The following is a 27,001-nucleotide window of genomic DNA, read 5'->3' as shown; positions in this document are numbered from 1 at the left end:
AAGACAATGGGGAAATGTTATATAGTTAGAAGCCCCAGATTCAAGTTCAAAGTCTGACTTGTTCTGAGCCTCTATTTCCTCCTCTGTAAGACAAAATAACATTTGCTGTGCTGAACAGTCTTGTTTTATAACAAATAAAACAATTTATATGAAAGTGATTTTTAAATTGTAAAATACTGTTTTTATAACAAGTTTTACTAATACTACTATTTCTTTCAGTCAATTAATACTTAATTCCCATTAATAAAGCTGTCCATTCCCTCACATTCTGAAGTCAGGGTCAGAAAACTCTGCCTCTTTATCCTAATTGAGCTTCTCCCAAAACTCACTTCCTAATATAATATCCGCAACATTTTCTGGTCCCCATTTTTAATAACCCCCTTCAATTTGGGAGCATATGCACGAAGGCAGTTGTCTTCCACACATCATGCCATGATAATCAGAAGCCAATTAGAATGATCACCAAACTCCTCTAAAATACACAATTTGCCTCAAATCAGTTAGCCAATCACTTACTACTCCACATTCCAAAACCTCTCATTCAAATTCTATAAACAAATGGGAAAAGCTCATTAACAACCTCATCTGGATGGTCTGTCTCTAAAAAAGACAGCAGGGATTAATTGTGCTTTCCTTTCATTGTTCATCTAGAAGAGTTCAACTACCCAGCATCTTTTTTTTTTTTTTAAAGCAAACATCAATAAAGACTTGTGTTCTATGCCATTTCCCTTAGGTGCTCCAGCCTCAAAAAACAAACAAAAGCAAATGCAATCATCACTTACTTGCTCATACATTCACTAAATATTTGTTGATATCCTACTATATGTGGGATATTGTTCTAGACACTAGGAACACAGCAGTGACCAAAAAAGACAAAAATTCCAGCCATAATGAAGCATTAAATTCTAATAGCAGGGAAAAATAAAACCCAACAAATCAGTAACATGTATAGTATGGCAGAGTGTGATAAGTACTAAGAAAAACTTTAGAATAGTGGGTAAATGTGTGTGTGTGTGTGTGTGTGTGTGTGTATGTGTGTGTATGCACATATATGCAAACAAGAGAGAAAAAATCTTTTATATACAGTGATCACGAAACAACTTGCTGAAAGCATGATATTTCAGTAAAATCTTAAAGGATTGTTAATAAATTATTTCTTCATTTAAAATTTATTTATAATTTATTCATACCATCAGTCATATATACACACACAGACACACACACACCTCCAATTTTAAATCTTATTACAGGAACATAAAATTAGTCAATATTACTTTAAAACTGGCTTTGAAAAATAATACTTATGCGCTCTCTCATAACCATATCATAAACACCTAAGACATGAATGTGGGTGGCAGTTCCCAAGATGGATGGAAAATTTAAATTTAAAAATACCCTAAATAAAGCATGTGAATGTAGTTTAAGTAAAAACACATTTTAGGATTAAAACACACCCAAAGGAATATTTCCAAAGCACCAAATGCATGATCACATTAAAATTTTACATGCAAATCCATAAGCATATCACTAAACATAACACTAAAGTTGAAGATTAGGTGAATTTCCTTAACAGTAAGAAAAAAACTTTTTCCTAGAAATATCGTAAGTATAATTTTTTTATAGTAGTTTACTTTTAGACCCATGCTATAAAGGTTAAAAATGCAAATATATATTTGAGACCCTAGATATACATTTAAATTACAAAGAATAATACGAATATTGTTATTAGAAAGATCAGATTATTTAAACATGCTTGACTCAGTTCATTCTAATTTTGTATATGACAAGACAAAAAATGAAGAATCCCTGTCCAATTTAAGAATATGCAGTAGATTCTAATAAGCTTAGTCCCTTCTTAGGTATCAAAATTCTAACCAGATGGTCTGGTCATTCTAATAACATTTTAATGATCTTATGATTTGAAAACAAAACCTACTGAAAACTACTATTTGGATAATTACATAACAGAGTTTCTCAAACGGCATATTTAAAGAATATAATTAAATAGGCATTAAAAAAAGCATGATGTTGGGACTTCCCTGGTGGTCCAGTGGTAAAGAATCCGCCTTCCAATGCAGGTGAGGCAGGTTCGATACCTGGTCAGGGAACTAAGATCCCACACGCTACGGGGAAAGTCCACGCACCACAACAGCTGAGCTCACGCGCCTCAACAAGTGAGAGAGCCCACGCGCCCTGGAGCCAGCACACCACAACTAGAAGAAGCCCCCTGCGCCGCCAACTAGAGAGAAGCCCATGTGCCACAACTATGACCTAACTCAGTCAAATAAATAAATAAATAGGTGGGGGGGAAGCATGATGTTTATTTAACCACCAATCCCTTCTCCCAAAATCCGGGGTAGGCAAACCACATAGGCTAAATCTCGCCCATCTCCTGCTTCGTGAATAGAGTTTTATTGGAACACAGTCACACCCATTCATTTACATATTGGGTATGACTATTTTTGTGTGCTCTAATAGCAGAAGTGAACAGCTGAGACAGAGCCCATATGGCCCACAAAGCCTAAAAGGTTAGTTATCTTGCCTTTAGTAAAATGTTTACCAGTCCCTACTTTAAAGGACTGGTAAAATCTTCTACCCATAGGCACAGTCTTACTTGGGTACTGGCCTCATCCTCACAATTTTTTCCTTAGGAAACCACACCCATCCTCATCAAGTTGAAAATGTCTTTTTGAGGAGTATTGTCTTTAAAGGCAAGCTGACTCAGGGGTTCTCAGACTCACCTTTCAAATACTAATTTCTAGTTTCTAGTGTGGATGCCATTCAGCTGCAAATGCTACTATAACAAATTCTGCTTTCAAATGGTTTTGCATCCATGCATATGTACACTGCTTCGAATATTCACCTCCATATAGTCTCTGTGTAGTTAATTATGAATCTTCTCATGGTTTCTACTTTGAACTTAGTGCAGTCATGCTTAACATATTTTCTATAAGCTACAGTTCTAGTCATATAATGTTAACTGAGCTCTACTCGTAGGCAGCTATTTGAAAGCACCTCACTGGCCAGTTAATTCTAAAGAAAAAATTCAGACTCCTGACCCTTTTAAGAAATCTGTATATAGCTAACTTATTTCTAGCATCATGGTCTTGGCTTTACCAACTACATACTAACTGAACTCATGGCTGACATCAGGCTCTACTTACTATACCTTTTTATCCCCAGTCTTCATTGATAGTTCCAGTATCTCCTCTCAACATGAGAGGTGTGGATCTGCTACTATGGTGTGAATAAAATGGAATAGATTCTAGGCAAAGTGCTTCTAGAAAAAAATTTAACACTAAGAAATAAGAGCTTGACTTCTGAGTTTTTTCCTTTATTACAACATCAATATCTTTTCCTTTTTGTAAAAGCACAGAAGGCCCAAACACCTAACTTTACCATGGCAAACTATGGGTCACAAAGTGCTACTATCCCAAGAAAAATATTTTCTCGTTGCAATGTTTTAAATTTCTTTTACTCCTTTCTATGTATTACATGATATATTTAAAAACTCAGTTGGGTTTAGTAGTAGTAGTAGTTGAATCTGAGATTAACTCTTATACATACAACTGAATTATCTCAATAAAATAGAGTAAAATCATTATTGTTTGTAAACACATCATTTATCAAAAATGATATAAAATACTTCATTTGAATTTTCAAAGAGCGTAACTGCAGAGTGTATCCCAATGGACACAAATGAAAAAGAGAGGAAGAAAGAAATGGAGGGAGGGAGGGAAGGAGGGAGGGACGAAGTTAAGGAAAGGAGAGAAGGAAAGAAAAAAGTCCAATTTTAAAAGTCTTGCTGGAAAAGAAAATGCAAATAAGTGAATAATGATGTACTTACCGGAACTGTGGCAGTAGTCCATATACTGTGGAACTAGGGCTGTGAAGGCTATTAAATCTGGAGCTAAGAGAGATTCTGGCTTTCTACTCTCATTGAGCCACTTGCTGCTATGAAGGTCTTTAGTGTCAGAAGGACCCTGAAGCAATGGAATTAACTTCTCTTTTCCACTCTCACCTGAACAGAAATATTTATGAAAAAGAAACTCTCATCAAATAAAACATAGGAGTACCCCGAAGATGTTTGATCTTAAAGTATACTAACATCATAATATAAAATTTCAGTTTATACTTGGTAATTCTAGCAGAACATTTAGTTATACTCTAAAAAGTATGACTGATAAAATTAAAAGCACTTTTAACTCTTAAAAGGTTGTTTTAATATTTAGCTGATGAATGTAGAACATGTTCAGAAAAGCTTATAAAATAAAACAACATGAACACACTGTATTCTAAATATTCAATGGAATCTGTACCTATTTAACCTTATTTAGACATTGAATTCACACTGGAAAAAATTAAATAACAAACAGTTTAAGGAAAATATTATGAAATAAAATATTGGAAGGAAGGCAAAATCAATTACAACATTCAGTTGAAAAACAGCTGGGTTTTCTGTTTAATTTCATTATACTAACAACATTTTAACTTAATTTTTAAGTGTCATATACATCTATACCTCCTATCCCCCCCAAAAGTGTAAGAATAAACCTTCCTTTAATATTTCCTCCCTCATAACCATTATTAAAACTATGCAAAGTTTTTTTCCTTAAATAAAAATTAACCTATTAATGTCAAGAAGTATCATCCTGGCATAATTAACAATTTTTTTCAAGTAAAAATAAAAAAATGTAAAACCTCTGATTCATAGGAACAATGAGTAAATTCTTGTTTCAGTAACGCTCCTTGTAAAACGCACGGCCAATTCTCCTACACAGGCAATAAAGTTTTACACAGTCCAGCTGCACATACCTGGGGCTTTGGCACAAATTTTTATTGATCCCATGGTCCCAGAGGCACATTTGACCAATGATGTGCTGCAGTACTTCAATTCAACATTCTGGATTGAGCCCTCAAGAGTTGGCAGGGGATTCTTAGATTTCACACCTAATAAAAGAAAACTGCAAATGTACTAGCCGATTGAATTTAAATAATTTTTATACTCCTTCACCAAGGCATTTAGACTTAATTATATTTTAATTATCTACCTCAGATGTTCTTACAGTATTTGTGTTAGGCTTCACAGTTTAGTGTTTAGGAGTTAAAAAGATGCAATTTTAAAATAAATGGGCTGAACCTGCATAACTATACTTATGCAAATTTGAAATAAATATTTGTTTAAAAATCAGGAGACTAAAAAATCATATTTGGTTTTAGAACATAGAGTAGGATTTTCAATTTGATACAAATTTAACTTATAAATTGAGTTTCATTTAGGCAGAGACATTTAATTTAAGCATGAAACTTCCTACGTAAACAGCCTCCTCAAAATATCTTGGCCAGGTGGGGTGAAGAGAGAGAAACAAAATAGCTCAAAACAGCTCCTAAGTTAAAATACAATAGCTTATAAGCAAAACTGACATCCCATGTGTAGCTAAAAGAAACTAAAGGGATTCTATATCAATTAACAAAAAAAAGTGAATATTAACATCTCTACTATATGCTACTTGCTGAAGACCATAAAAGCACAGAAGGGAACAATTACCATGACATAAATGGTAGGGAAAACTTAATTCAAAAAGAAGAGACTCATTTTGGCCCTGTAGGGTAGGTGAGAATTAAAAAGGCAGAGAAACCTTAAAACATTACACTAACATTATTGCAAACCACTAAAATAATGATAATGATGATGAACTCTAATCAACTAACATTTACTGGAGGACTTACTATGTGTGATACACACATCTCATTCAATCCTCACAACAGGGCTGTGATAAAGATGTTATTGTTATCCTCATTTTTACAAACTGGGATATAACGGATTAGAGGAGTTAAGTAATATTTGCTCAGTCCTACAGCAGAGAGAAAGAGCTGAGGTGTTTAACACAATTTGATCCTATCACAGAAAACTTCACCACTCATTTCAACTGTATTCATGAAGAATGGCCTTCTTTTCCCCATTCCACATTCCAATCAAATATGTATTATCCTTCATATTTGAAACTCCTTTAATGAGAACTAAGTATGAATAATTAAGAAAATCATGAACTTTTTATGACAGACATATTAAACATTACTCTAAAATCTTTGATCTCAAACTCTGGTGCATTCAAGAAGCCCCATAGTCCTCCAAGAGTCTTCCTGAGATGTGGCCCAGGAACCTGCAGTTTAACTAACACACTACATGGTTTGCCAGTAGTTAAAGGACATCATCTTGAGAAATACCTTCTCACATAGTAATCTTTACTTCAGAAGGACCTATAAATTTACTGATTCCTATTTGACTGTTATATAAACATGTATCAATTGGTTGCTATTCCCCAATATTCACCACCTGTGTTATTTCCATTTGCAGTGGTACCTATTATCCTCAAAGCAGGAGTCTAAATGCTGTGTATTTATACATTTTTCTATGATTTTATCAGTTTTTATCAAATTCTCAAAATCTATGACTCAAAAAACTTAAGCAGTATTTCAGAAAGTTAAATGATGCCAACAATATGAAATAAACATAGCAGTAGTAGTAATAACAGTTGTAGCAGTACTACTAGTTATAGCACCTAACACTCAATGACTAAGTGCCATGCACTATGCCCAGTTTTTTTTATTCATCTCAAAAGAAAAAAAAAAAAGGTAGCTATTACTATTCCACTTTACATTCAGGAAAACCAAGGTTTAGAGAAATAAGAATTTTGCCCAGGCTCAAGTCAGAAAGTGGGCAGGTGTGGTTCACTTTTCTCTTCATAAGAAAAGAAACTGAATTACCCTGCATATTTAACATCTACTGTGGATACAGAAGTTATAATCAGTGGATAATTTACGCTGCTCCAATCATTATGTTAAGTGATGAGAGGGATACAAAATGGAATAATACCCTCCTCTAACTCTCAAGCCCCCGGAGTCAGACTCTCATTCTATGCCAATTTTTTGAAAAAACTTAAAGAATCTAGATAGTGATGAGCAGACAAGAGCTAATCAAAGATTCTCTCAAGGGGGTTTCCCTGGTGGCACAGTGGTTGGGAGTCCGCCTGCCAATGCAGGGGACGCGGGTTCGTGCCCCGGTCCAGAAGGATCCCACATGCTGCGGAGCGGCTAGGCCCGTAAGCCATGGCAGCTGGGCCTGCACGTCTGGAGCCTGTGCTCCGCAACGGAAGAGGCCACAACAGTGAGAGGCCCGCGTAGCGCAAAAAAAAAAAAAAAAAAAGAAAAGAAAAGAAAAAGATTCTCTCAAGGGTTACTGATGGTGTTAAGAACCAAAAGAATTGAATTAGTTCTGGTAGATGCAAAAATAAACAAATATGAATAGACAAAAATGGCTTTTTAAAAAATTATTTTATAAGCTGCTTCTTTTACAGTTTACACCAAGTTTAGGACTCTACCTTGAATCTGAAATGATACGTCTTTGTTAATATCTAATGCATGCCATACATAAGACTCTTATCAGAAGAAGTTGCTGGAAACCTCTTCTGATCAGAATCACTTGTATATATATAAAGCATCTTAGTTTAGACTAATACTATCAAGAAATTATTTCACTTTTTATGATCATTACATTTCTCAGATTCTAAAAAAAATATTTGTTTATTTGGCTGCATCGGGTCTTAGTTGTGGCACGCAGGATCTAGTTCCCTGACTAGGTATCAAACTGGGGCCCCCTGCATTGGGAGTGAGGAGTCGTAGCCACTAGACTGCCAGGGAAGTCCCTCTCAGATATTTTTAAACTTGTTTTAGTAACTAAAACATCCTGCATACTTTCTCCTTAAGAAAACTTTTTCAAAAAGTAATTTGTTTTTAATGGCTCAAGCTCAGATTTTTTAAAAGATAATTATAGTCATCTTTTGATAGACTTCAACAATGGAGGAAATCTGCTAGTAAAAAATAACCTCAGTAATGTAAATTATGGACTTTGGGTGATTATGATGTGTCAATGTAGGTCCATCAATCGTAACAAATGTGCCCCTCTGGTAGGGGATGTCAATACTGGGAAAGGCTGTGCAGACCAAGAAGGAGGCAGAAAGTATATGGAAAACCTCATACCTTCCTCTCAGTTTTGCTGTGAACCTAAAATTACTCTAAAGAAGAAAAAGTATTAATAAAAAATAATTTAAAAATAAACTTGGTTTCTTTCCACTCTACCATCAAACCAAAATTTGTAAAATACCCCAAACATAAGCACTATGGAGGTAGAAAGGAGCAGAGTCTTGGCATTGCACAACTCAGGGTACCATTCACATTTTTTTCTGTCTACATGAATGCAACTTCCTGAAACTGTGAAAGGAAATCTCCTGTTGGGAATGCAATATGGTGAAACAAAAAGACCAAAAGCTCTGAAACTGAAAAAGCAAGGCTTCAGATACAGGTAGCATTACATATCTAGTAGTTATGTGCCTTAAGGCAAGCCACTATTATTGTTCCATGTGGAGGCCAAAATACTACAGTTATTGTTCAAGGTATTTAACTCTGAGAAATCTGCTGAACTTTATACAGAACTTAATTTAGGGAAGAGGTGCAAAATGTTGATAAGATGTATAGTCAGCTGACATGAGTCAATAGGACAATCACAAAGACAGTGACAATATCTTACATTTGAAATAATGACTTTACAAAGCATTACAAAGCACTCTCATGTGGATTTACTCAAATATTGCTGTCATATTCTACTAGAGGAAGGAAAGAGGGACCCCCTAAGGCACTGCAATTGAAATACAACTTTACATGGTATAAACTTTCAATGGAATAATCTAAAAATAATAGTGAATTTTTGTAATACAATTTAATATAAAAAAATGCACTGTTACTTTTTCTCCTCAGAGTATTTTTCTGTAAAATATTAACTCTGAACACACATTCTTAGTCCTGTGGTGAACCCTTAGCTCAGATTCTTTTTACACTGCCTTTCTTGCCCGACATAATTCTCCTGGCCTCACAGACATGTTAACCCCCCCTGTGTTCAGTAATCAACTTATGATCACTCTTATAATTATCATCCATAAATCAGAAGATGAAATAATGAGAATGACCTGTATATCTGTGTGGAAGTAAAAGATTAAGGAGTCAAGCCATATGTAAGTTTAGCTCTGTTTCCTCCTTAATTTTTACGGGCCTAAACCAACAAAGAAATGAAAATGAAAAGATAAGCACTAGATGTGCAACTCTCAAAGAGGCAAGAACAGTCATCAAAATTTCAGAAGATGGATGCTGATGAACAAGTAACAACAAGATGACTTAGAGAAAAGTGCCCGTGGGTTATTAAACTAAAAAGCAAGTTGTTCTGCAATAAGCCCTGGAAAGATAAGAATTAAAGAAGCCAGGCAGTTCAGAGGGCAGGAATGCAGATAAGGCTAAAAAGATGAGCAGTGACTGAAAGTCTATCTAATAACCACACATCCTTTGTTTTAATTCGTGAAGCCATGCAACTACCCCACACTCATCCTGGCAAAAGACTGAAGGGTTCACGCAGGAGAGGCTGAACCAGAAGGACTTTGAACTAAGGGATAATACCAAGGAAAAGGCTGCATGCGAAAAATGGGAGACTGTTTAAAAATCTACATAAAATAGATGTACTGAATAATGAAATCTCCTTTTCTTTTACTCTCTAGGGACACTGAATGCCAGAGTTACAACCTGCAGGAAAGAAATGGAAGGTTTTCTATCTGTGAAAACTGGCCAGTCCAAGAAAAAGGAACCAGAGATACTGATAATTGATTATCCCCAAACAACAACAACAAAAATGAGTAAGTGTCCAATTCCCCTACAATAACACCAGCCATTCAATAAGCTCCAACCTCACACATAGGTTCCCAATTAGTTATTTAGTATTTTATTCTATAATATGAGGGCTCATCAGAAACTAGGTATAAATCACTAACATGAAAAGTAGAGATAAACAACAAACACAGAAAAGGAACTTGGGGTAAAAAGACAATGCTGGGAACAGAAAACTTAGGTAATAATAATTATATTATTGTATTATACTTACTACTACTACTACTACTACTACTGCTGCTGCTGCTGCTGCTGCTGCTGCTATCCTTGGAGGGACTACAGAAGACACTAGAACAAGAACAGCATGTTTAGCTGAACTTTTCAAAGAACAGAAAAGAGCCATTAGAAATTAAAAACATGTTAATTCTCCTTAAATTAATATAAAAATAAGAAAATAAAGGTGAGGAAATCTACCACATAAATTAAAACAAAAAATCCAAAGAGACTGAAAATGGGCCAAATGACCAAAAAATGAAAGGATCAGCATTAACAATCAAATATCTGAAAAACAAAAGTTCTAGGAAGAACTATTAAAACAAAATGGAGAAAATAATCAAAGAAATAATTCAACAAGTTTCCCCAAATGAAGTACATGAGTTTCAAATTAACAGGGTGCACCACATATCCAGTGCAACAAATGAAGAAACAAATATCAGGGGTAAAGAGAGAAGCTCCTAAAAGTTTCTGAGATAGAAAACAAACAGATGCATAAAAACAGAAAAATGTTAATACATAAACATACAACAAACAATTAGAATGGCATCAAACTTCTCAACAGCAACACTGGAAACAAGAAGACAACAAAGCAATGCTTTTTAAAGTCTGTAGAAAAATCATCCCAACCTACAAATCTACATATACACCCAAACTACCTTCACATATGAAGGCAGAATAAAGATTCACTCAAACATGCCATATCTGAAAGAAGTTTACTTCCTTTGCTAGAAAGACAGCTACAGAACTGTGCTCTACCAAAAAGAGGAATAAATCAGGAAAGAATAATACATGTGATCCAAGAAACAGGGGATCCAATATAAGAGGAAAGGGAATTCCCAGGACAATGATAAAAGGAAACTTCAAGACATCTGTAGCAGGTTCAGAAGGAAATAGAGATTGAAACAGGAGGAAAGTGCACTAAAAGAATAATGACTACAAAAATTAAAACTAGGGACTTTCCTGGTGGTCCAGTGGATAAGACTCCACACTCCCAAGGCAGAGGCCTGTATTCGATCCCTAGTCAGGGAACTAGATCCCACATGCATGCCGCAACTAAGAGTCCACATGCTGCAACTAAAGATCCTGCATGCTGCAACTAAGACCTGGCACTGCCTAAATAAATAAATAAGGTATAAAATACTTTAAAAATTAAAACTAATTATCTAATGCATCTAAACATACTGAGAGAAGACATGCTTCTCTAAGAATTTGCGGGAATTAATATTAAGTACATGGAACACTAATGAAACAAAAAAAGGCAGTTATTAACTCCAAGGATAAAAGTTGCATAAGAAAAAACATTTAAAGGTCGCATACTATAATTCATATATACACGGTCATAATATATTAATACTGAATATATATTTAAGCAAAAGCTGTGATATAATTAGATAACTTAGGAGAAAAGAAGAATAGAAATACAGACAGCGAGTATTGGCCATAAAAGCTAAATCTTCTTGGTAGGCGAAATAATGCCATCCCGCCGTCACTCAAGATGCCCATATCCTAATCCCAGGACCTGGGAATATGTTATCTTAACATGGCAAAGGAATATTAAGGCACAAACAGAATTAATGTTGCTAATAAGCTAATTTGAAATGCGAAGATTATCCCATACTATCCAGGTAGAACCAATGTAATCATCAGGGTTCTTAAAAATGAAAGAGGAAGGCAGAAGAAGAGAGTCAGAGAAAGACATGTCATGACAGAAGCACTACCAGAGAAATGCAATCTTCTGGCTTTGAAGATGAGGGATGAGGGCCACAGACCAAGGAATGCTGGTGGCCTACAGAAGGTGGAAAAAGCAAGGAAACAAATTCTCTCCTAGAGGCTTCAAGAGGAACAAAGCCCTGCTGACACCTTGATTTTAGTGAGACTCATTTTAGACTTTAAACTACAGAACTGTAATAAAATGAACTTATGTTGTTTTCAGGCATTAAGGTTGTTGTAGTAGAAAGTATGTTTACAATATCTAAACATGAAAGAAAATTTCAATATAAGCATTTTATTTAGAAATTTAGAGGTAAATATCTAAGAATGAGCCGAAAATGACTGCCCCTAAAAAACCAGTGAAGATTATAAGGGCCCACAGAACTGACCTTTTTGTTACAAGCCTTACAAAACTATAATTTAATAAAATAAAACAAAAGGTCATTCAGGACATTCAAGCAGCCAGGACTCATTCTAGATACACAAAAATAATAAAATCATAGGAGAGTGAACCAATAGTAAAGGTTTCTGTAGAGGGAAGAGGTAAATTCTTTTAAAATACGCATTGAAGGAGTAGAGTTATTAGGGAACGTTATACAAAATAGCAATAGCAAAGAGCTTCTAAATGGTTGATATTGTAGTAAAAATGAAACATTATCATTTCAGGGGAAGAATAAAAGGAGAAAGCAAAAGGAGAAGAAGATTTATCACATGAGAAGAAGGTGGAAGCCTTAACAAGAGCGGTTGGGCAGGCAAGAACAAATAGGTGGACCAAGAAAGCTGGTTAGTTCCGAGGCTCAATAGGTGGCAAAGACTGCAAATGACCTCCTACGATAAGACAGGCAAACAGGAGACAGCAAACTTTAAAAGGTAGTGGCTGTTTTGTTATTGCTGTTGATGATAATGATTTTATTGTTTTTAACATGGAAAAGCAGATGAAGTGACAGCCTAGGGCTAAACCAAAATATTTGGGTAAAAATCACTTAATATTTTGAACAGAATATAAAATATAACCATTGAACTATAACCAATTAAATGACAGAAAACAAAAAGTAATCTTAAAAGTATAGCTCACAGTGATAATTAGGTGATAGAATTGGACTATCACAAGGAACATATTCACAAGGAACAAAACACAAAGTCTTCTATAGCAAGAGCTTACTTTTCACTGTCCCACCCTCACTGCAATCCCTATCCATTCTGCTGTAGTTTCCAGCAAAAAGAGAGTCAACAGGCATTTACTAAGTATCTACAAATCTGGTTCTCTGTCTTTTTTTAACATAAACAATGGCAAATAAACATTTGACAAGTAAAGACTCTGCTTCATACTGACAGAATGATGAAAAAGGTGCCCTAATTTAAAACAATATATTCTGCCACCTAGTCTATGAAATAACTCTTAATGTAAATATTAACAAAATAAAAGTCTGCTTCTAACTCTAAAATTCCATGAATCAGAATCTCGATCCTGATTGTGCGGACAGGCAAACCACAGTTAAGAAGCTCATTTAGGGGGGACCTTGAAGATGGCGGAAGAGTAAGACGCGGAGATCGCCTTCCTCCCCACGGATATACCAGAAATACATCCACACGTGGAACAACTCCTACAGAACTCCTACTGAAGGCTGGCAGAAGACCTCAGACCTCCCAAAAGGCAAGAAACTCCCCACGTAACTGGGTAGGGCAAAAGAAAAAACAGAGACAAAAGAATAAGGACGGCACCTGCACCAGTGGGAGGGAGCTGTGAAGGAGGAAAAGTTTCCACACACTAGGAAGCCCCTCCGCGGGCGGAGACTGCGGGAGGCAGAGGCGGGAGTTTCGGGACCGCGGAGTAGTGCACAGCGACGGGTGCGGAGGGCAAAGCGGGGAGATTCCTGCACAGACGATCGGTGCCGACCAGCACTCACCAACCCGAGAGGCTTGCTGCTCACCCACCGGGGCGGGCGGGGCTGCGAGCTGAGGCTCGGGTTTTGGTTTTGGACGGAGCTCAGGGAGAGGACTGGGGTTGGCGGCTTGAACATAGCCTGAAGGGGTTAGAGCACCACGACTAGCCGGGAGGGAGTTCGGGGAAAAGCCTGCACCGGCCGAAGAGGCAAGAGACTTTTTCTTCCCTCTTTGTCTCCTGGTGCACGAGGAGAGGGGTTTAAGAGCGCTGCTTAAAGGAACTCCAGAGACGGGCGCGAGCCGCGGCTAAAAGCGCGAACCCCAGAGACGGGCGCGAGCCGCGGCTAAAACCGCGGACCCCAGAGACGGGCGGGAGACGCTAAGGCTGCTGCTGCCGCCACCAAGGGGCCTGTGTGCGAGCACAGGTCACTCTCCACACCCCTCTTCCGCGGAGCCTGTGCAGCCCGCCACTGCCAGGTTCCCGGGATCCAGGGACAACTTCCCCGGGACAGCGCACGGCGGGCCTCAGGCTGGTGCAACGTCACGCCGGCCTCTGCCGCAACGTCACGCTGCCTCTGCCGCCGCAGGCCAGCCCCGCACGCAGTGCCCCTCCTTCCATGACTTTTTTTTAAAAATTCTTTTTCTTAATAATTAAGTTTAATTGTAATAACTTTATTATACTTTACCTTCGTTCTTTCTTTCTTTCCTTCCTTCCCTCCCTCCTTTAGACAACGAATCACCCCAAATTGAGGAGGTGGTCTCAGGGAGCAGGATTTATGATTTTTCCCCCTTTACCTCTTTTTGTGAAGGTGTATGTGTATGCTTCTGTGTAAGATTTTCTCTGTATAGCTTTGCTTCCAACATTTGTCCTAAGGTTCTATCCGTCCCTTTTTTTTTTTCTAAATATTTTTTAATTCAATAACTATATTATACTTTATTTTATTTTTACTGTATCATCTTTCTTTCTGTCTTTTTTTCCTTCTTTCCCTCCTTCCTTCCTTCCTCCCTCCCTCCCTCCCTCCCTCCTTTCTTTCCTTCTTTGCTTCTTTCTTCCTTCCTTCCTTTCCTCCTTTCCTTCTTTCTTTCCTCATACTTCTAATAATTCTCTCTACTTTTTCTCCCTTTTATTCTGAGCCGTGTGGATGAAAGGCTCTTGGTGCTCCAGCCAGGAGTCAGGGCTCTGCCTCTGAGGTAGGAGAGCCAACTTCAGGTCACTGGTCAACAAGAGACCTCCCAGCTCCACATAATATTAAACAGCGGAAATCTCCCAGAGACCTCCATCTTAACGCCAGCACCCAGCTTCACTCAACGACCAGCAACCCACAGTGCTGGACAACCTATGCCAAACAACTAGCAAAACAGGAACACAACCCCACTCATTAGCAGAGAGGCTGCCTAAAATCATAATAAGGCCACAGACACCCCAAAACACACCACCAGACGTGAACCTGCCCACTAGAGAGACAAGATCCAGCCTCATCCAGCACAACACAGGCACTAGTCCCCTCCACCAGGAAGCCTACACAACCCACTGAAACAACCTTAGCCACTGGAGACAAACATCAAAAACAACGGGAACTACGAACCTGCAGCCTGCAAAAAGGAGACCCCAAAAACAGTAAGATAAGCAAAATGAGAAGACAGAAAAACACACAGCAGATGAAGGAGCAAGATAAAAACCCACCAGACCTAACAAATGAAGAGGAAATAGGCAATCTACCTGAAAAAGAATTCAGAATAATGATAGTAAGGATGATCCGAAATCTTGGAAGTAGAATGGACAAAATGCAAGAAACAGTTAACAAGGACCTACAAGAACTAAAGATGAAACAAGCAACGATGAACAATGCAATAAATGAAATTAAAATCACTCTAGATAGGATCAATAGCAGAATAACTGAGGCAGAAGAACGGATAAGTGACCTGGAAGATAAAGTAGTGGAAATAACTACTGCAGAGCAGAATAAAGAAAAAAGAATGAAAAGAACTGAAGACAGTCTCAGAGACCTCTGGGACAACATGAAACGCACCAACATTCGAATTATAGGGGTTCCAGAAGAAGAAGAAAGAAAGAAAGGGACTGAGAAAATATTTGAAGAGATTATAGTTGAAAACTTCCCTAATATGGGAAAGGAAATAGTTAATCAAGTCCAGGAAGCACAGAGGGTCCCATACAGGATAAATACAAGGAGAAACACGCCAAGACACATATTAATCAAACTGTCAAAAATTAAATACAAAGAAAGCATATTAAAAGCAGCAAGGGAAAAACAACAAATAACACACAAGGGAATCCCCATAAGGTTAACAGCTGATCTCTCAGCAGAAACCCTACAAGCCAGAAGGGAGTGGCAGGACATACTGAAAGTGATGAAGGAGAATAGCCTGAAACCAAGACTACTCTACCCAGCAAGGATCTCATTCACATTTGATGGAGAAATTAAAACCTTTACAGACAAGCAAAAGCTGAGAGAGTTCAGCACCACCAAACCAGCTTTACAACAAATGCTAAAGGAACTTCTCTAGACACGAAACACAAGAGAAGGAAATGACCTATAGTAGCGAACCCAAAACAATATATAAAATGGAAATAGGAACATACATATCAATAATTACCTTAAATGTAAATGGACTAAATGCTCCCACCAAAAGACACAGATTGGCTGAATGGATACAAAAACAAGACCCTTATATATGCTGTCTACAAGAGACCCACTTCAGAACTAGAGACACATACAGACTGAAAGTAAGGGGATGGAAAAAGATATTCCATGCAAATGGAAACCAAAAGAAAGCTGGAGTAGCAATTCTCATATCAGACAAAATAGACTTTAAAATAAGGACTATTAAAAGGGACAAAGAAGGACACTACATAATGATCAAGGGATCGATCCAAGAAGAAGATATAACAATTGTAAATATTTATGCACCCAACATAGGAGCACCTCAATACATAAGGCAAATACTAACAACCATAAAAGGGGAGATCAACAGTAACACATTCATCGTAGGGGACTTTAACACCCCACTTTCACCCATGGACAGATCATCCAAAATGAAAATAAATAAGGAAACACAAGCTTTAAATGATACATTAAACAAAATGGACTTAATTGATATTTATAGGACACTCCATCCAAAAACAACAGAATACACATTTTTCTCAAGTGCTCATGGAACATTCTCCAGGATAGATCATATCTTGGGTCACAAATCAAGCCTTGGTAAATTTAAGAAAACTGAAATTGTATCAAGTATCTTTTCCGACCACAACGCCATGAGACTAGATATCAATTACAGGAAAAGATCTGTAAAAAATACAAACACATGGAGGCTAAACAATACACTACTTAATAATGAAGTGATCACTGAAGAAATCAAAGAGGAAATAAAAAAATACCTAGAAACAAATGACAATGGAGACACAACGACCCAAAACCTATGGGATGCAGCAAAAGCAGTTCTAAGGGGGAAGTTTATAGCAATACAAGCCCACCTTAAGAAGCAGGAAACATCTCGAATAAACAACCTAACCTTGCACCTCAAGCAATTAGAGAAAGAAGAACAAAAAAACCCCAAAGCTAGCAGAAGGAAAGAAATCATAAAAATCAGATCAGAAATAAATGAAAAAGAAATGAAGGAAACAATAGCAAAGATCAATAAAACTAAAAGCTGGTTATTTGAGAAGATAAACAAAATAGATAAACCACTAGCCAGACTCATCAAGAAAAAAAGGGAGAAGACTCAAATCAATAGAATTAGAAATGAAAAAGGAGAAGTAACAACTGACACTGCAGAAATAAAAAAAATCATGAGAGATTACTACAAGCAACTCTATGCCAATAAAATGGACAATCTGGAAGAAATGGACAAATTCTTAGAAATGCACAACCTGCCAAGACTGAATCAGGAAGAAATAGAAAATATGAACAGACCAATCACAAGCACTGAAATTGAAACTGTGATTAAAAACCTTCCAACAAACAAAAGCCCAGGACCAGATGGCTTCACAGGTGAATTCTATCAAACGTTTAGAGAAGAGCTAACACCTATCCTTCTCAAACTCTTCCAAAATATAGCAGAGGGAGGAACACTCCCAAATTCCTTCTACGAAGCCACCATCACCTTGATACCAAAACCAGACAAGGATGTCACAAAGAAAGAAAACTACAGGCCAATATCACTGATGAACATAGATGCAAAAATCCTCAACAAAATACTAGCAAACAGAATCCAACAGCACATTAAAAGGATCATACACCATGATCAAGTGGGGTTTATTCCACGAATGCAAGGATTCTTCAATATACGCAAATCTATCAATGTGATAAACCATATTAACAAATTGAAGGAGAAAAACCATATGATCATCTCAATAGATGCAGAGAAAGCTTTCGACAAAATTCAACACCCATTTATGATAAAAACCCTCCAGAAAGTAGGCATAGAGGGAACTTTCCTAAACATAATAAAAGCCATATATGACAAGCCCACAGCAAACATCATCCTCAATGGTGAAAAACTGAAAGCATTTCCACTAAGATCAGGAACAAGACAAGGTTGCCCACTCTCACCACTCTTATTCAACATAGTTTTGGAAGTTTTAGCCACAGCAATCAAAGAAGAAAAGGAAATAAAAGGAATCCAAATCGGAAAAGAAGAAGTAAAGCTGTCACTGTTTGCAGATGACATGATACTATACATAGAGAATCCTAAAGATGCTACCAGAAAACTACTAGAGCTAATCAATAAATTTGGTAAAGTAGCAGGATACAAAATTAATGCACAGAAATCTCTGGCATTCCTATATACTAATGATGAAAAATCTGAAAGTGAAATCAAGAAAACACTCCCATTTACCATTGCAACAAAAAGAATAAAATATCTAGGAATAAACCTACCTAAGGATACGAAAGACCTGTATGCAGAAAATTATAAGACACTGATGAAAGAAATTAAAGATGATACAAATAGATGGAGAGATATACCATGTTCTTGGATGGGAAGAATCAACATTGTGAAAATGACTCTACTACCCAAAGCAATCTACAGATTCAATGCAATCCCTATCAAACTACCACTGGCATTTTTCACAGAACTAGAACAAATAATTTCGCAATTTGTATGGAAACACAAAAGACCCCGAATAGCCAAAGCAATCTTTAGAACGAAAAAAGGAGCTGGAGGAATAAGGCTCCCTGACTTCAGACTATATTACAAAGCAACAGTAATCAAGACAGTATGGTACTGGCACAAAAACAGAAAGATAGATCAGTGGAACAGGATAGAAAGCCCAGAGATAAACCCACGCACATATGGACACCTTATCTTTGATAAAGGAGGCAGGAATGTACAGTGGAGAAAGGACAGCCTCTTCAATAAATGGTGCTGGGAAAACTGGACAGGTACATGTAAAAGTATGAGATTAGATCACTCCCTAACACCATACACAAAAATAAGCTCAAAATGGATTAAAGACCTAAATGTAAGGCCAGAAACTATCAAACTCTTAGAAGAAAACATAGGAAGAACACTCTATGACATAAATCACAGCAAGATCCTTTCTGACCCACCTCCTAGAGTAATGGAAATAAAAACAAAAATAAACAAATGGGACCTAATGAAACTTCAAAGCTTTTGCACAGCAAAGGAAACCATAACCAAGACCAAAAGACAACCCTCAGAATGGGAGAAAACATTTGCAAATGAAGCAACTGACAAAGAATTAATCTCCAAAATTTACAAGCAGCTCATGCAGCTCAATAACAAAAAAACAAACAACCCCATCCAAAAATGGGCAGAAGACCTAAATAGACATTTCTCCAAAGAAGATATACAGAATGCCAACAAACACATGAAAGAATGCTCAACATCATTAATCATTAGAGAAATGCAAATCAAAACTACAATGAGATATCATCTCACACCAGTCAGAATGGCCATCATCAAAAAATCAAGAAACAATAAATGCTGGAGAGGGTGTGGAGAAAAGGGGACACTCTTGCACTGCTGGTGGGAATGTGAATTGGTTCAGCCACTGTGGAGAACAGTATGGAGGTTCCTTAAAAAACTACAAATAGAATTACCATATGACCCAGCAATCCCACTACTTGGCATATACCCTGAGAAAACCAAAATTCAAAGAGAGTCATGTACCAAAATGTTCATTGCAGCTCTATTTACAATAGCCAGGACATGGAAACAACCTAAGCGCCCATCATCGGATGAATGGATAAAGAAGATGTGGCACATATACACAATGGAGTATTACTCAGCCTTAAAAAGAAATGAAATTGAGCTATTTGTAATGAGATGGATAGACCTAGAATCTGTCATACAGAGTGAAGTAAGTCAGAAAGAAAAAGACAAATACCGTATGCTAACACATATATATGGAATTTAAGGGAAAAAAATGTCATGAAGAACCTGGGGGTAAGATGGGAATGAAGACGCAGACCTACTGGAGAACGGACTTAAGGATATGGGGAGGGGGAAGGGTGAGTTTTGACGGGGCGAGAGAGAGTCATGGACATATACACACTAACAAACGTAGTAAGGTAGATAGCTGGGGGGAAGCAGCCGCAAGGCACAGGGATATTAGCTCGGTGCTTTGTGACAGCCTGGAAGGGTGGGATGGGGAGAGTGGGAGGGAGGGAGACGCAAGAGGGAAGACATATGGGAACATATGTATATGTATAGCTGATTCACTTTGTTGTAAAGCAGAAACTAACACACCATTGTAAAGCAATTATACCCCAATAAAGATGTTTAAAAAAAAAAAAAAAAAAAAGAATCTCGATCCTACATGTCGTTGTCATACTAGCCATGTACATTCCTCGATAACTAATTTGCAGTATCAATAAGAATTAACCTGCTCTTCTTCAAGATTACTTAACTTTGTGCTACGATTACAGGTGAGGGAATTTAGACAGTTCTGGCTATAAGGAACTAGAAAAATAAATCTTTTCATGTGGAAGGGGGCAGAGCCTGGTTAGAATACTGAAGAACTTACAATTTCTGGACATAGTCTAACAAGAAGACTTCAGTAATTCATTTAGACTTCATAGGCTTAAAAGAAGAGAATTCCAGATAGCTTACCAAAGTACCTCAATTATAACAGATGTTCAAGAACAAAGAATTTTCTTTATCCTTGACGTCTTCACTACCAAGTGTGGAAACTAAAAAACTAACATTAATGTTGGCAGATCATATCATTAATTTCTTTTCCCTTAGGCTGCTTTTAAAGATTTATGCTTGTCCTTAGCACACTGGGGTTTCACCACAACGTATCTACTTAGAAATTTAGGTTTATTTTTCCTGTTTGAGATTTATGATTCTTAAATCTGAAGATTCACATCTTGCATCAATTTTGTGGGGTAAAAAAAGAAGTCTCTAAATAGTGCCTCTCTCCTAGTTTCTCTTTCTGAGAGTCTTATTAGACCTATACAGAATCCTCTCATTCTAGTGACCAGATCCATTGACTGGTATTTCACATTTTCATCTCTATTTTTCAGTGCTGCATTCTGGATTATTTCTTTATATCCACCTTTAAGTTCACAAATAGTGTCTGTAGCTATGTCTAATCTATATCATTCATTCAGTGACTTCTGACCTTCCTTTTTTTTAATTCTCTAGTCCTTATTGACAATATCTATGCCTCCCTCCTATTTTCAACTCCATCTTTTACTTCTTTAATAATTTTAAACTTAGTACTTTTATACTCTTTTTCCAGTTATTATATTACTGAAACTCTAGGAGTCCATAATGTTCATTGGAGGTCTGTGCTCTTGGGGGATTATTTTCAAGTCGTTGGTAACTTGGGATTCTGGGCTTACATTTCAAAAGGTTTTCTTTTTTAAACACACTGCCAGAATTAAGGATATTTGCCAAAGCAAATATTTGTGTTTACTATTAGATACCCAGAGATGTAACCAGTCCACCCAGGATCACATTTTAAGTTAACTTATTGGTTTGATGGTTCCTAGACCATGAAAAAATTAAAATCTGAGTGCTGACAGGACTGTGGTTACAAATTCTCAGGGAAAGCACCCTCCGTCTTCCCCATCAAGGCCAAAACAAAGAAGCTTCTTTGTTAAAACGAGAGTGGGGTAGATTTTTAAAACAGTCCATCTTTCCACTAGTCCTTAGAAGTTATGAGCTTAGGGAAATGGAAATCACGTTCCAATTCCTCCTTTCTTGTCCCCACCCTGTTCTGGTGATTAAAAGCCAAGCCCACTGGTAACTGAGGTTGCCACAGCCCATTAGGACAGTCAAAGCATGAATACCTGCTTCCTACTCTGGTTTTTCGTTTCCTCCTTGCTTGGGGACTTTTTTTTTTTCTTTCTTGCAAGTTCAGCAGTTCACTTAGAATTATATGTGTTATACATTATCCAGCATGGGTGTTCGTAAAGGAAAGGATTTCAGGTTAATTAGCATACCATGCTACCAGGCACAGAAGTCACATCACGCTATGCTATACGTTTCTTAAGTAAATATACCTCATAATTGAATTTTTTCTCCCTAGGATTTCATCCATGATAGATGAGGAAGCAACAAGTATTTTTTGAGGTTAAACACCGCAGTTTATGCAGAGACATTAAACACATTATAAATCCCAAAATGTACTAGTTTAACTACTTTGTTTCCATAACTGTAAAGTGGGTATAATTCACCAGCTACCTTACAGAATAATCCTAAACCCCAAAGTGATAAGTGGACGGTGGTTACCAGAGCACCTGGCATGTAAGTATTCAATAAATGTTAGCGAGTATATTCTCACTGTTACTATTACTACAAACAACACAAGCTAATCAGGGAAGTTCAGTTTATATACATTAAGGAGTAATAAGGCAGTTTACTAAATGATACACTAATCACTACACTTTTATTCTAGTATAAACTCTGCCACCAAATAACTGTGTAATCTTGGATTTAAAATCTCTGTGGCTCAGTTTCTTCATCTGAAGAAAACAAAAGAGAATGGTTGTATTTGATTACAACTAAGATTTCTTTAAGCTTTAAAAACCAATGATCAGGGCTTCTCTGGTGGCGCAGTGGTTGAGAGTCCGCCTGCCGATGCAGGGGACACGGGTTCGTGCCCCAGTCCGGGAAGATCCCACGTGCCACGGTGCGGCTAGGCCTGTGAGCCATGGCTGCTGAGCCCGCGCATCCGGAGCCTGTGCCCCACAAAGGGAGAGGCCACAACAGTGAGAGGCCCGCGTACCGCAAAAAAAACACAAAAAAAACCAATGATCAGCTGCAGTGTAGGAGATTAAAGACTGTATAATGGGATATGGAAAGGAAAAATGGCCTTTCAAGGGAGCAATATTGTCATATACCATCAGTATATTTTTAAAGGCAAAGAAAAATTACAGTAATTATATGAAGCAGTTATTATGTTTCTGTACATATGACAGAAAAAATATGGACTAAAGTCAGTGAGTGACTTTAGTGAAAGATGAGAAAAATTAATTTATATTTATTTAATTAAATTTCATTTACAAATTGATACTGCAAGAATAACTTTTGAAACCTTTTATATCTCCCCCTAGACGCTAGAGCTATAATGTCAGATAAAGAATAATTAATTACTACTTTATGATACAAATAATAAAGTCATGCATTATTAGACCGGGTTTTTCTATACATAAAAGTTCTTAGTTGAAATAATAAATAACACCCAATTACTAGTTATGATCATTCAGTATTGTACCCATACATGAATTAAAAAGAAAATAACACTTAGGATAACAGAGTAAAATGCTTAAAAATAAATAAATACCTGCTTCTTGGATTAGGTATTTCATAACACATATGAGAATGAAATACATAAAAATAAATTCTCATTAATATTAAGAATCCGCCTGCCAATGCAGGGGACACTGGTTCGAGCCTGGGTCCAGGAAGATCCCACATGCCATGAAGCAACTAAGCCTGTGCGCCACAACTACTAAGCCTGCGCTCTAGAGCCTGCAAGCCACAACTACTGAAGCCCACACACCTAGAGCCCATGCTCCGCAACAAGAGAAGCCGCCACAATGAGAAGCCTGTGTACCAGAATGAAGAGTAGCCCCCTCTCACCGCAACTAGAGAAAGCTCGTGCACAGCAACAAAGACCCAACACAGCCAAAAATAAATAAATTTTTTTTTCAAATTCTCATTAATAACCACTGGTGGAAATATCTAAAGAAGGGCTACTATGTAAAAGTCATATTAAACTCCATATTCTGACAGTCAAAGTGAGTAAAGGGGAGAGGAAGCCATCATTCTTGGGCATTAAATTAAGCAAAAAACAAACTATGTAGGCATGAGGGCAAAAATGAAATGAGATCATTTAAAAATATCACACAGGAAGACTAGAAACTATTTTTAAAAGCTTATTGTAAACATAAGAGGGAAACTGTGTCAAAGATTTTTTAATAAAAAATTTAAATGTGAATAAGGATGCTAAATGATTAGCTAGTAAAGTAAAAGACATCACAGTTAAGGGCAAAACTATCTTTTAAATTAAGGAAACTCAAGTGTGTGTGTGTGTATGTGTGTAGAGGGAGTTGGTAAAGGGCACACCAAAATAAAAATAAATATAACATTCACTCCCTCTGCATAGGAGAAGATCATTCTTTCCTTAGTTTAATTCCACCCTAAGGCATTCTCAATTCTACCGCAAAGTAAATCTAACCACTATGAAACCTTGACTCCTGACAAGCATTCTTTTACTATAAGAACTGTGACTGCATGCAACCAAGATTCATTCTTGCTACTTCAATCACTGACTCCAAGGACAAAATCAAAGGCCTACCACATATAACTCTGGACTGTCTCTCACTGTGAAGGGCAATCACCCTGACTTGAGGATACAAGTTTTTGTCTGCATCACCTAAGGATGATCATCTACTAATGGTTCCTTATGCATACACTAACTTTTGACTCCCATGTCTCATTCATTCACTCACTGATTCATTATGTTTTTACTATACACTACTATATACCAAGCACAGTCTAGGGTTATAGAGGTAAACAAGACCAATTCAAGCTCTTCTCTCATGAAATCCACAATCTAGTTGAATGAATAAATAAATCCATGAATCAGTAAATGGTAAAGAACACAAAAGAAAATTCACCTAGGAGGAGATACAAATAATAAAAAGATGTATGACAAAAGATCGATTTTGCTGTAACAAAAGTGAGTTAAAAGAAAACTGGAAATTTAAGCAACAAACAACATTTAAAGTTGTTGAGGTTTTACCAAAATAACCATTCTCCTTCACTACTAGTTGCATTAAATATTCATGGAATGATGTGAGAGAACAATACATCTACACATTATTTTTTTTAAGTTTATAATCCATAACCAAGTAATTCAGTCCTGGGAATTTATCTCAAAGAAATAACTAAAAAGAACCAGAGTGGTGTCAAAGGCCTAGTAGAGAGTCAGGATCTTCACCAACCTTCAGCAATAATGAGCCACCCTACCACCACCACCATGGTGTCAGTAGAGACCTCATGGTGAGTAGTAATGAGGCCTGGTAATCCAACCACTCCAAGCCAGGGAGTTACCACTGGAGGTCTAAATGAGAGTTAGAATTCCCACCTTGGCAGAAGTTACAGGGCCACACACACACCCTTAGATACTAATGGAAGCCAAATGGAAAACCTGGACTTCTACCTCCACCAGGCAGTAGCAAGGGAGCATGTCCCCTTCCACAGTTGGAGCATTATCAGATGAAGCCATACAAAATAGACAGTTTAAATAAGACCTAGAGTCTCAGAAAACAATATCCAAATTTTCAGGTTCCAGTCGAAAATCAATTGTCATACCAAAAACCAAGATCCCAAAGTAAATGAAAAAGACAATTAATATATGCCACTGAGATGACAGAGATGTTAGAACTACCTGACAAAGACTTTTAAAACGCCATCACAGGGCTTCCCTGGTGGCACAGTGGTTGAGAGTCCACCTGCCGATGCAGGGGACGCGGATTCATGCCCCAGTCCGGGAAGATCCCACGTGCCGCGAAACGGCTAGGCCTGTGAGCCATGGCTGCTGAGCCTGCGCGTCCGGAGCCTGTACTCCACAACGGGAGAGGCCACAACAGTGAGAGGCCCACGTACCGCAAAAAAAAAAAAAAAACACAATCATAAACGTGTTTCTACGAGCAATTATAAGCATGCCTGAAACAAATGAAAATAATAATTTAGCAAAGGAAGGAAGGGAGCAGGCAGGCAGGAAGGAATGATGACAAAAAAGGATTCAAATAGAAATTTTAGAATAGGGAAAATGCAATAACAGAAATAAGAACTCAATGAATGGGTTCAACATCTGAACAGAGAAGATAAAAAAAGAATCACTAAACTGGAAGACAGCACAATAGAAATTATCCAATCTGAACTACGCAGAAAATAGAAAGAAAGAAAAAAAAAAAGAACAGAATCTCAAGTACCTGTAGGACCATAACAAAAGATCTAACATTCAAGTCATCAGAGTCCCAGAAGGAAAGGAGAAAGGTGGGGCTGAAAAAAGTACATGAAGAAATAACTGCAAAAACTTCTTGAATTCGGCAAAAGATATAAACCTGAAAATTCAGAAGTTGAGCTAACCCCAAATTAATCAAAGAAATCAAAACACATCATAGATAAACTTCTAAAAACTAGAGACAGAGAAAATATCTTAAAGGAGTAAAGGAGAAATGACACCTTACTCACAGAGGAAAAACAATTCAAATGACAGCAGATCTTTTAAATTTGAAACCATAAAGTCTAGTAGGAAGTGGAACAACATTTTTCAACTGCTGAAAATATCCTTCAGGATTGAAGGGGAAAACCAGACATTCTGAAATGAAGGGAAACTAAGAAAATTTGTAACTAGTAGACCTTCCCTAAAAGAATAAAGTAAGTTCTCCAAACAAAAAGAATTAAAATAAGGAACTGTGGAATATTAGGAAAAAAGAAAGAATAAGCAAAAAGAGAACACACATAATAGACTTTTATTCTTTTATTGAGTTTTCTAAAGCATGTTTCATGTTGAAGCAAAATTCACACCTGATGTGGTTCTCAATATTTAAGACAACTATATTATAAACAGGAGAGGGTTAAGAAACAAAGATAAGTATGCTTTCTACACATCAGTTGAACTAGAAAAATGATGATACCAGTAGACTATAATAAATTAGATATATAAAATGTAAACCCAAAACAACCACTAAAAAAGTTTCACAACAAGATACACTCAAAATAACTACACGTAAATCAAAATGGAATTCTAAATAATGTTCAAGTAACCGAAAGGCAGAAAAATAAAGACACTAAAAACAGAGTGATCAAACAGAAAGGAAAACCTAAAAACTAAAATGGCAGACTTAAGGCCTAACCAACCAATAGCTACATTAAAGGTAAATGATCTAAATCTAGCAATTAAAAGACAAGA

General features: G+C 37.0%; 1 protein-coding gene across 3 annotated transcripts in view; it reads right to left on the bottom strand.

The window, feature by feature from the left end:
• The window catches only part of VPS13B (vacuolar protein sorting 13 homolog B), an 818,081-nt gene that overhangs the window by 562,755 nt on the left and 228,325 nt on the right, over positions 1–27,001 (bottom strand). For all 3 annotated transcript variants that reach the window (XM_065895774.1, XM_065895773.1, XM_065895775.1), the window contains exons 17-18: positions 4,816–4,950; positions 3,848–4,021 (exon numbers count right to left, since the gene is read on the bottom strand). In XM_065895774.1, the coding sequence (XP_065751846.1) occupies positions 3,848–4,021; positions 4,816–4,950 (309 nt within the window). The remainder of the gene's footprint in view (positions 1–3,847; positions 4,022–4,815; positions 4,951–27,001) is intronic.

Source organism: Phocoena phocoena, chromosome 17 (assembly GCF_963924675.1).
Source record: "Phocoena phocoena chromosome 17, mPhoPho1.1, whole genome shotgun sequence".
Lineage (NCBI taxonomy): Eukaryota > Metazoa > Chordata > Mammalia > Artiodactyla > Phocoenidae > Phocoena > Phocoena phocoena.
The sequence above is the reverse complement of the archived record's forward strand: the minus strand, read 5'-3'. Positions and strand labels throughout refer to the sequence as shown.